Source organism: Wasmannia auropunctata, unplaced genomic scaffold, assembly GCF_000956235.1.
Source record: "Wasmannia auropunctata unplaced genomic scaffold, wasmannia.A_1.0 LD336002.1, whole genome shotgun sequence".
NCBI classification, from domain to species: domain Eukaryota; kingdom Metazoa; phylum Arthropoda; class Insecta; order Hymenoptera; family Formicidae; genus Wasmannia; species Wasmannia auropunctata.
In genome coordinates this window covers 339,231-351,722 of record NW_012026888.1, presented here as the reverse complement: position 1 = coordinate 351,722, position 12,492 = coordinate 339,231, and the positions used below count along the sequence as shown (strand labels likewise).

At 40.1% G+C, this 12,492-nt stretch overlaps 1 protein-coding gene across 1 annotated transcript in view; it reads right to left on the bottom strand.

The window, feature by feature from the left end:
• Positions 1-12,492, bottom strand: part of LOC105453183 (box A-binding factor-like) — a 64,332-nt gene that overhangs the window by 22,452 nt on the left and 29,388 nt on the right. The window contains exon 3 of the mRNA XM_011694924.1: positions 2,789-3,239. Within this exon, the coding sequence (XP_011693226.1) occupies positions 2,789-3,239 (451 nt within the window). The remainder of the gene's footprint in view (positions 1-2,788; positions 3,240-12,492) is intronic.

The following is a 12,492-nucleotide window of genomic DNA, read 5'->3' as shown; positions in this document are numbered from 1 at the left end:
CATGGAAACCCACCTATCTGCGTCGGTTGGACCTATACTGCCTGCTGCCACCCTGATAAGCGGCTTACTCTCATGGTTCTCTCTACTCTTCTTCGCCGAAGCATCCCCCGACCCCCTCTCCCCCCCCCTCCTTCCAACCACTCCATCTCCTCGACACTCTGCCCCCGGCACCCCCGGTGTCTCCCGCCGCTGCCGCCGGGCCCCCCTTTCGAGCGGCGGGCGAAAGAGAGCGAAACGGCGAAAGGCGGACGGGAGAAAGAGAGGAGAGATGATGCTGCTTTCCGCCGAATCGTGCCGCTAAAGGAAAGCGACGCGAAAGCACGCTGTCTCCGTCGCGCTTTCTCTCCTCTCTCTCTACCTTGCTCACTCTATATTCTACTCATGCTCTTTCTCTCTCTTTCTCTCTCTTCTCTCTTGCTCTTTCAGTAGCGCACCCTCATCTCCGCCCTCTTTCCGCGATCTCTTTTCGTCTACGCGCGCTCTGTGGCACACTGGAAAATTTATGCAGTCAATTACCGACCCGGCAACACGACCTTCGAGAGTGGAATCGCGGACACGAAGGGAATTCTCTTCTCTCCGAAACCGCTTCTTTCTGTTTGGCGCCATCGCGGCCGATCCTCCGGAGTTTTTCGTTCGCCAGGTGCTTGGAAAACGTCGGTTTTCTCTGCAGGGGGCAACATTCCGAGCTACGCCCGACCACGAAAGGCATAATGGATGGTTCGCGCGCGATTGTTCTTCTATTCTTTTTGTCGAGACTCCCTCGAATTTCGATGTCGCGAGAATATTCCGATATTCGCAATCCCGAAGCAAACAAAACACACCATCTCAATTGTCCGTTACGAGAACAACGTTGCGTATTTTTCGTAACAAAACAAGTGTTTCAACAGACGTATACAATTGTCTACATAATATTTGCAAATTTTTTTTATATTCATTTGGAAACGTAAAACGTGCGAGGGAAGTGCACTCTTGTGCGTATTTTTCACTCGCAACGGACAGCTATAGTTAGGAAGCCCCGAGATTGCTCGACACTCGTACGGCTTCAGTCGATGCATCGATTTGCATGGCAATCAATAACGGCGAATATGGCGTCTACGTGGAATACTCTTGCAGCGACGGCTAGCAAGGTGTTAAAATGCTAAATTACTTAACGTACTAATAAATTAAATATATCCATATATGAGCTAATAATGATAGTTTTTAATCCGCACGCAATACAAAGAGAGAAGAAAAGGGCTTGCAAAGTGAGCAATGCTAGGGGCGTGATAGAAAGTGTAGGAAAGGGAGACACAAGATAAAAAAAGGGGGATTTATTTTGTGTGTGTGTGTATACACAATAGATTTTGAAAGCTTTTCCTGCTGCTGAATGTACTTTGAATATCAAATTACTGGGCAATCTACGTCAAATTTTCTCTATTTTAAAATATTTATACTTCCAGTAGATATGCATTAAATATCAGTCTAATAAATGACAAACCAGGATCGATAAAAGATTAATATTAAGATTTAACAGACATTAAAATTTAAAAGATTCAAAAGAAATTAGTAGAATTCATTTCAAGAATTTAAAAAATGAAAATTTATAATTTCTATGTTTATTAAAAGCATCACGACGAAGTTCAAAATTTGATATTCAGAATTAATCGAAAGTTATGTTATTAACTGATTTTAAATGTTTATAGTTTAAAACCTACACATGAGAGTTAACATTACAGTTCATTTTACGCATCATATAAAAATGATTGAAAAATTAAATAATTCTGTTAGGAAGCGGAAAAGTTGCAATTTCCAGTAGAGTCCTCTCTTAAGCGCGGAGAGATTATCCGACGGCGTTTGTTGGGTGAATACAACGCAAAATCTGTCACACTGTTGTAACGCCGAATCGCAGAGATTAAACACTCGTCTTTTATTTCAGTGGATTAGCCGGCTAGATCGATCACCATCGGAAATCTCGCTCATCTTCTCTCCGGTTTCGCGGTATTTCATGATTCATGTAACGTCTCTCTTTCGCGAGAAGTGTTTTCAGAACCGTATTAAACGATGCGGCTAATAAACACGAGTACTGTAGAGAACGGTACCGCTGTCGCCACCTCACGATTACGTGAAAACTTTTCCGTGCATGCACATCAATATCGAACCGTGCGAATCCCTTGCTATTACGACCATCTCGAATATGTACATTCGGTCTCATTGCCAATAAACCTACCGTGTTATTCTCTCGAGCAGGAATGTGCAGGCAATTTCATTTTCTATATTTTTTTTCAATGTTAAGTGTGATAGCCCGTAAGTAGGACGTAATATTTAAATTAATCGTTACGATCAGCTTGTTAAAAATTTCACTTTGTGTTTCGTTTCACTTTGTTCGCTCTTAACTCCGGTTTCGAGAACTTTAATTAGCCATTATTTAAGTATCAATGATTTTATGCGATTATTCCGATATCAATCCCAGTTATAAATGTTACATGCGGTATAACCCTTTGACCGTCTGCATAAAATTTCATGCTGCAAACTTTTTACGCAATCTCATCGAGTTCAATTTCCGATACCAATATATTTTACTTTCCAAGTCATCGTAAAGAAATACAAATTATATCGTTATTTGACAGATTTACTTGACTTCGCGTATGGAATTTTAATTAAAGTTTAATGTTTTGTTGACAATTATTACCGCTTAATAATTACGATAAAAAACGAAGTCTTCTCGAATATAGATTTATGATTAGATTCTCTCGTGTGTCTAAGTAGCGAAATTTGAACTCTCGTTTTGAAAAAAAATGACGAGATTTACCTTGCGGGAATGCGGCTGCCAGTCCATGCTCGAGCGCGTGGTGCGTATGAGCGTGGGGAGTGAGGGCGAAGTGCGATGGCAAACCGGGATGCGCACCGGGATGCGGATGCGAGTGAGGATGCGGATGGGTGCCGACTCCCATCGGGTGACCGTGTGGGTGGTATTGATGTGGGTTTCCGGTCGAGGCGCAGGTTGCGCCCGCCGCTTTCAGGTAACCCGCCATATTCAGGCAGCCCGCGATGCGAGAAACCAGTTCACCCGCCACCGCGCCGTTGTTATCACGCTCCCTTATCGCGTGACTCCCTCCGTCCCGGTCGCTCGGCCACCAGCTGTTCTCCACCCAATGAACAGCGGCGTTCGCGTATGACCGCCTCGTGCTGTCCTCCGTTAGTCTTGACGTGAATTCTTCCGGCAATGCACTACCGCGGCCGTAGTGATAGTCTTCCTTGATCTGTAAAAGAATTTGCATTTAGTAAAATTTCACGTGATTCCGCAATTCGATTTTCATTATTCGTAAGAGGTAATTAATTGAGTCAATATTTGTCATGAAAATTATGGATTAAAAGAAACTCTAACTCAATCATCTTTAACGCTTGTGGGAACAAAAATAAAAGTAATAGCATTTGACATATTTAGATTTTGAAAAATTTTCTAAGTTTCCACGGATTAGCCTCTGGAAAACTTATCAAAAATTATAAAACTATTTAAACTCTGAGAAAAATTTTAATTTTCAAAATATGGAAATCATCGAGTTTTTCACTTTTTATATAAGAAATTAGAAAATTTTCAAAAATTTAAATCGTCGAATGCTATTACTTATATTTTTATTTCCATAAGCGTTAAGAACGATTGTTCTTTTATTCCGTAATTTTCACAAATATTGAATTTTGTTGTGTTTTCATTAATTTAAAGTAAAAAAAAATTTTTTTTTAATTGATTTAGTATCTTAAAACTATGCGAAAGAAAAGAATCGAGAACTTTTAGTGTCTTTTTTTTTCAAATTTTGGAAAGATAATTTTATAGAGACATGCTACTATCTTACACGTGATATAAATTCCTTTAGTTTCTCATCCATATCGTACAGCTCCATTATGACGTTATTTAATGTTAGTTAACGTTATATCTTCGGTTGGCGAAAATTTTAAAAGCGACGGTGCGATTCAATGATACTTTAAAATAATCTTTTAAAAAATTTGGAGATTTTGCCCACTTTTGAACAAGGATTTTTCTAAAACGAAACAAGAAAAGTTGCAGTAATATACAGTAAGTTAACGTTACGAATGACAAATAAACAGTGAATGCAAATTGTTAAAGTAAAAATTATGTATTATAAAGACTCATTCACGAGTCTCGCGATAAACTAAAAAAAATTTAAGATCATTTTTTCGTTATTTACTTGTTCCGTTTGTTTTTAGAGATACGTATTGTAGAAAAAGAAACCAAAACAGTCAAAATGATCAATATAACATTCGTTGGAACTGTAATTCAGTTTCAAGTCTTCAAATAATAAGAATTTCGAAATCGAATATAAAAAATATAAGTACAGATTTGAAATACAATATTGTAAGAGTTGCAGACCGCCGCGCACGTCATGTTATGAAATGTCTACACGAATTGCGCCGGTCCTAATTCCGGTCATCTGAAACAAACGATTCAAATCTTTTTTTAATCTACAGGAATATGATCGTATTCCGAAACAAAATTAAGGAGATAAAATAATTTTTAAAGAGATGGTGATCTTTGAAAATTTTAAATTCGAATTTTCAATAAATTTTTCAACTTAATGATTTGCAAGAAAAAAGTATTGCATATATCAATTTAATTTTTTATTCAGGATAACTACATTTCTATAGATAGTATAAATTAAAATTTAGATCGTTTGTGTCAAATGACTAGGATCGGCGTCGATTCATGTCGCAGTATTATTGTAACATGACGTGCAGTTATATGCAACTCTTATAATATTGATGCAAATCACTTTAAAAAATTTGAAGAACTTGAAACACAAATAAATATGTGTGCAAAATTTCAATACTACAGCTTTGGTAATTTTTATAATTATTTTAATTCTCAAGAGCAACCTCAAAAATGGGGTCTCTAAACTAGACTCCCTAACCAAATGTTCATCTATCCAAAGTGCACCATTTGGTAAAAAGAAACGAGCATTCTATGACTATGCGACATTGACCTACCTTGTGAATTTGATGATACATGTGATATATTAATGTGACAAAAGTGTTGACAATATTATTTCAGCGAACAATTCATTTATTTCACAACCGTTCGATTCGTCACATCTTGCCATTAATTTTCTTTTTCCCTACTGTGTACAAGTACGTGTGAAAAAGTTTCTTTTGAGTTACGAAAAAGAGATACAGTCAACAGTTCAAAAAAAAAAAGGTAATAAAGGGCTATGATCTCAGGTAGTCCGTTGTAAAGAACTTTGGCGGTGTTTAACGAAATAATTTCGAATAAGTTGTCGTTTAAAGAGAATAAAACCGAATACGGTTATTGATAAATCAACACTTCCTTTGGCAAAATCACAATTAATATTTGTTATCATATAACATTTAATATCGATCACCAGATGCACATCACAACATCGATCCTCACACAAGCACCGTCCTACACTTACTGATTTATTCTCACCGAATGCTCCGTGACTCCATTATTCTCCTAGCTCCCACTGTCTCTATATACTGTCATTTTTCTCTACCTGATACCAATACAAGACGAGTTCCCGTTTTCTTGGAAAATTTTTTGGAAACAGGGTAAAAGAAAACTGACCGGTGCGTGTGGGGAAAACCGGCGTATAAATGGCTAGTCGAATTCTTTTCGAAACCTAAATGGAAACATCATATGAAGAGCCCGGATTTGAATTTCCCTCTTGAAGAGAGACAGAGAGAGAGGGGGGGGGAGGAGAGAAGAAAGAAAACGCTTATTAGGAAAAAAAAAGAAAAACGTGAAAGAAATCACCTTCTACTTACCAAAACAAAGATGAATAGCAAGAACATAAACCATTCGCGTTAATTGTGAAATCCGCGCAAATTGATACGAAGCTCGTTAACGAGAAAAACGTTAATCGGCATTGATCAATACGCATTAACATCCCGGTTAACACAAGTGATGATAAAAATACGACTGTTGGCCCGGTGTCGAGTGGTTTAATCGTCTCTCCACGTTGCGGCACGTGAAACGCGGCGAAAAGTTGGAGTCGAAGTGCCGCGCGCGGAATCGACGGTCAGCCTCACGTGCCTAAACCGGAAGTAGTGCCGATGGAGTGGGGGCGCGAAGCGTGCCGAAAAGTCGGCTCAGCCGCGTGAAACTTAACTCTAAACGCTTAAATAAACTTGGAGATGCGTTTTTATCCCGGACGGGGAAAGGGAGACGCGCGAGACGGGGAAAGGAGCCCGAGTGGCAGAGACGCGCCACGTAGGTAGGTATGTTTACACGGGGGCATTATGGCGGATAATGTTTGTTATAGGCGTCTATGCCGCGCAGCCGCGAGAGGCGAGACTATCCGACGTTAAAAGGCCAGCTTGGCCGATCCGCTTACGGCGGATGAGGCTTAAATTGAGTGAGAGATAGTGAACTCTCCCCGTGTGCAACGAGCACGACGCGCGCGAATGGCGCGCGTGCGGTTCTACTACCCCGATGTGTACGCGGCTGCCGTCGCCGTCGCACATGTCGAGCTGCGCATCGCTGTGCTCGTCGGTAATCTAAGCGACAGCCCCGCGATAATTCCGCGGATACTCGCGTTACGCTAAGCAAGAGAGCGTTGCGACGTACGATAAGGAACTTCGCCCGCGTTCGGAGTCGAGTCCCCCGGCAACTTCTGCCGTACATTGGGTATGCATCTCTCCGGTTGGTGCGAGCTGAATAACTTCGCGCCCGCTTGTCTCATTTTTCTATGAATTATAGATCGAAAAGAGAATGTTATAATGCTGTTGCTTCGATTTATCGTAGCGCGATAATTTTAGCCGGTACTAGTAAAATTCAAAAGTCAGCATGCTGATGATAAATGAAATTATTTAAACGTTAAAAGAAACGATTATATTGCAGAGCAATGCTTCATTGTGTTGTCAATTCTGTTGCAGTCGTGTCACGAGGGCATTGACAATGCGCATTACATTAATGCATTCGACTATATCTATCTATCGATTACCAAAGAATTGCACCATCAAAATGAGAATTGCTTCTAAATGATACAATTAATTACTCGATTTACGTTGATTTTTTAATTCAGTTTCGTGTGAGTGAACAGGTCATTTAGAATCCAGAATTCGTTTCTTCAACATCCTATACGCGAATAATTCATTCTACGTTAATCCCACGTCGTGGTTGGGGCGAAGTTAGAATATAGTAAGCACAAGTTCTAACGCTAAAATGTTGCAGTGTAATAAAATCATGATGAGAAAAATCTAAAGAATCGCGATTTGATTTAAGTTGTTATTCTAAAATATGTAAACGGTATGCGTGATCTCACAAGGCACGCACTCGGTGCTTATCGCGCGATATTACTTTTACGCAGTCCCCGATCGCCCTCGTGGCAATCTGCGCACGCAATTGGTGCGTATCCGAATGTATAATATAAACGTTAACTTGATCAACGTGAATTGAATTTCACAAAACATTGTTTAAGGATTATTACGTGATCTTTCATTATTCTAGCAATTAAAATTCTGAGAATTATAAGATGTGCGTCTCGCAATAAACTTTACGATCATCCTCAATCCTTGTGTTTATCTACAGCCTAAATGAAAAAGTTAAATAATTCTTTCAAAACCTGTTGTACCGTTTCTTGTACTCGTTCTTCTCTTTGTGTGTGCGAATGTTAAAAGATCGCAGAAAATCCTTAGTCAAATCCTTTACTCAACGTCCGTAAGAACTGCACAATTCCCAGCTGGGAAAAAGCTGCAAGTATAGATTGTCTGCAGCCATGCGCGTTTTAGAACTATTTTACTCGAAAAAGAAGTGGTTATATTTCGACGAAATATTTCAGTTGATATTATTATAAATAATAATACAATAAAAACAATTATATATTCTTTCATTAAGACACTTTATAACACATACTCTCTTTTTGTAAAATTAACGAAGATTAACAAGACATGTTAAGTATACACTTTTGTTTTCCAACAAAGTTGTCGCTGCACTCGAGACATGCTTAATTTTTCATGCTCTCTCATACAACGTCATCTTTAGGTAAAGTTTCGATCACACGGAAAGCCCCGAGATCGATAGCTTCCGTGTACACGATCTTGTGATTGGACGGCACGATCGATATTCGATTTCGCTGGTTTATCGGTGTTACTTCCGCGAAAATCGTGCCGGCGACGTTAAACACCTCAAAGCTCGCGAAAGCCGATTAGCGTCGTCGCCGTCGGGACGATTTCGGTGAAACGCGAATACTATACTACGGAAAAACTTTGACATCCCTTCCACGAAGAGGGGATGGAAGTACGGACACGCGATTGTCCAGCGATTAAACGACATCGAGGACGCGATTTCGCATTCTTTAAAAGCGCTCGAGTCGTTACGCTCGTTTATGGGTTAATCCTTTTCGCTGCAAAGGACGATCGTGGTACTCTAATATGTCGCCATAGTGGTGTTTCCAAAATAATCCTCTCACGTTAATTGGATTGAAAAGAGCTGACGGCTGTGATTTCAGCAACCTTCCTCAAGGTAGACGTAACATTAATCTCTGACGGCCCGTAAAACGTAACTTTTTTTTTATTTCAACGCGGCGGCGTTGACGAATGTTAAATCACTTCTACTTTCTGATTAACTACTCGTTTAATTAACATTTATTAATGAAAGTCCGACGAAAATTAATCATTTTTAAACTACAAATTCAATCTATATTATACAGAATTCATCTATTTAATTATTTTGTATAAACAGTATACGTAATATAATTTTTTCAATCAAATAGATAATAAAAAATCTTGATGACAATTAATCATATGTACAGAAATAGATTTAAGTGAAAATTAATAAATCGTCTTTATAACCTTCAGGTTTCTAAATTTTAAGAGGCTACACTGGATAATTTATTTTGAAATACTCTAATTGTAATTCTCTTAACTGTTTTTGTTCTCTACAAGTCTATAAACTTTAATTACATAAGAATAAGAAGACGTATCTCTCAAATATTACTCCAGTTGTAAGTTTTATTACTCAAGTCTGATAAGTGTAAACACACGAGACGTCATTCCGCGCACGTGTGTATATTTTGACTCTTTTCAAGTGCATCGAAAGTTAATCAATTCGCGGATTAAGAGGCTTGCGCCGGGGGTAAAAACCGCGTGTGTGACTCAGGCGAGCAGTCTCCGTTTCATACACACGAGTAGCCGTCGCGGCCGCCATTGCGTGGCACGAGCGAGACTCGTTGCCGAGCTGGAAGGGGCCCCGATAAATTGAGAGGAAAGAGAAAAGTTAACAAAGAAACTTCCTACGTGTGACAACCGGTTCGAGGGAAGTCAAGACGGAACGGGCAGCCAAACGATCGCGGAAAGTCGCGCGAGCTTCGATTTGCACACCGTAAGTCGCCATTATTAAAGCGTCCTCGCTTCCGCTACTGCCCTCGGGTTATTCGTTGAACGTCTCATTGTCAGTACAATCTTATGCATATATATCCTATGCATATTCTAACCATTCAATATAGTAAATATTTGTTGCATATATACATATAAATATATGTATATATATATAATATTGTACAGAGAATGAGAAATTAAGGAGATGGATATTATACATAAAGTAAAAATTTGTAAATAAAATATACGATGTATATTTTATTAGATACATTAACAATATATTCTCTGACAAATTTGATTGATTTATCTCTTTTACAAAACTATAGAATATCTAAAAATTTCCATCTAGTGAAATTTAGTATTCCATCTAATATATTTCTAATAATGACCCAATAATGCTAATAACACTCGATGTTCGAAAGTTTTTGCAACTTTGAAATATAAACACGGTTTTACGATTATAAAGAAATATTTCTCGGAAACAGGTAACAGGTTTCTGATTCGCGAATTTTGAAGAGAAGCGCGACACAATAACAAGGAACAATTCAAGAAAAGCGGAGCAACGTAAGAACCTTGATGATGACCATTTTTAACGGAGTAGAAATAGACGAGCCATTAAAACCACTGAATTGTAGCACTCATGAGGGAAAGAAAAAAAATAAAGAGGCAAAAGGACAGAGATTGAGAGAGAGAGAGAGAGAGAGAGAGAGAGAGAGAGAGAGGAGAAAAAGAGGAGAAATGAGGAGGGCAAGCAAGTTTGCACAAGGCTCTCGACGAATGAGAGGAAGAAGGGCCGCGCGCGGCTAAAAAAATCCATATAAAAGTGAAAAGAGGAAAACCGGATGGGGTGACTCGTCCGAAGGGGCAGACGACGGAAAGGGAAGGGGACGAAAAGACAAGAGGAAGAAGGACGCGCAACGAGGGAGAAAGAGAGGCGCTCGTTACGAGTTTGCGCGTTTTATTCCTCCTCCCGTGTTGAAGCTCCGCCCTGATGTTTTCCCTCCTCCGGGCTTTCCTATCCGCCCTTCGATTTCTCCTGTACCGCCGGGATCGTACTTTGTCGGCATCTCAACTCGCAATCCTGCCGTCTAAACAACAGACACAGCGAAACGCGCGCATCGCGTATGTATATTGAGGAAATAGAAAATTACACGAGTGTGTAGTACATTGTCTTAACTTACCGCGTGCCAAGTTTTTACGCAGTTCAAAACACCGTGGCGCAAATTTCACATTTTTAATTTTTATTACTTTGCAAATAATAGATTAATAAACTTTTCAGTGCTCGTGCTAATTGTAAGATACGTTAATGATACCGGCGGAAATGTTTTTCATGTCCTCGATTCAAATGGCAATAAAATTTTATTTTGTTGTTTCTTATAAATAAGTATATCACTGTCAAGGTAATTGTCTTCTTTTTATTATTGCCTTTCTTTGAATTAAAAATGCGAAACTTTGTACCTAAGAAATCGATTAAACTCCAGTTAATCTTTAGAACTTTGGAACAAATGCAAAATTATTGATATAAAAACTTAAATAGCTTATGAAATTCTGATAATTTTCTGAAAATATTGATTGAATTAACCAGTAAACAAATTAATATTTTACTCAATAATAGTTTCACATAATTCAATATTAATATTTACGAGTATATTATTTTGTAATTTATGAGCTTCAATCTTAGATGGATTAAGAATGACAATTAATTGGCAATTCGTCAAGCTCAGAAATTTCGATGAATTGAGATTTAAATGCAATATCGGATATTAACAACCGGTAAAATCATTGCAGTACGTCAACTGGGAAATTACCAAAAAAAAATTGATTAACAGCTCTTTTTTCGGAGAACAGAGGCATTTTTGCGAATCGTTCCACAATTATTTTCGCATCATTTATCTCGGTTTCATTACTTTCACTCGAATTCCAATGGCATATTCGTGCAACCGGTTTACGCCGGGCGCGCGTATTTTTCTCGTCGTCCACCACCGCGCGCACTCCAATTCCAAATTCCGGAGAGATATCGGTCGAACTACTTTGCGAAGTTAGGTATTTGCGAACAGGAATTTTCCCGAGTTGATGTCTGCATTCGCGGCCGTATAATACAACGCGATCAACAGCATCTTGTTCCCCTGTGGAATGTTACTTCGCCGTGCGAGTTATATCTTCCGTCAGTCCGCGTTGGCTGCAAGTAACACACAACATCGTTCGTCGCGAAACTTCGTACCTCGTGCACAAAACGCGTAAACGCGAGCGAGAGAGACGCGCTCGATTATTTATCGAAATTACCCGCGACAGACAGCTCGCCCACCGCCCATCGAACGGGCTGCAACGTCGGCGGCCGGGCGGCGATTTCACGGGAATACAATCGCAAATGGGATACGGGGTGAATCATAACGCTGGCATTTTTATATCGTATACTCGATCGACCGTGGTATCTATACATACACGAGACACGCGCATTCCGGGTGTAACTCACGATTCGCGTATATAAGTGCTCGTTAAATTCTAACGCCGCGCATACTCGCGCTTGCGGATATATACGCGCGAGAGGCTCTTCTCTCCCTAACGTTTCTTCGCGATCCTCGCGTTTAAAATCTTCGAGCCGCCTTCGCGTTCTCCGCGGACGCGCCGTTTTACGACTGTCTGCAGGTAACGCGCCATCGCGAATCCCCGACGGCGGCGTTCGCGATCCGCTCGATCGATCGACGATCGAGAGGCGAATCGAAGGGGAAAAAATGAAAAACGTCGATAGTTTTTCGAACACAGTGTTTTCTCAGCTGCAGGCGGGTATAAAAAAAGAAAGGAACGTGTGCGAGTCTCACGGTCGCTCCTTTGTCGTATCCGTCTGGTTTCTCAGTTCGCGCGGAACCACGAATTCGTCCTAACAGCGATTCTCTTCTTCCTTTTTCTCCCTTTCTTTCGTTTCGCCTTCGTTCTCTCGAAAGGATCATTCTCTTCTCATCCTCCCGCTCCCGCTGTCTTCGCGGGGCTCACGGGAGCGACGGTTGATAATAAACGATATGCGTCACACAGGCTCGCGAAATATTAAATACAGTCGCGCATTTATGACGGCTTCGGTGGGAAAGAGAGGCCGGGTGAGGGTCTCCGATCGTTGGGCCCTCGGACCCAGTGGAGGGAAAAAGATCAAGAAGAACGCGAGAGAGAGAG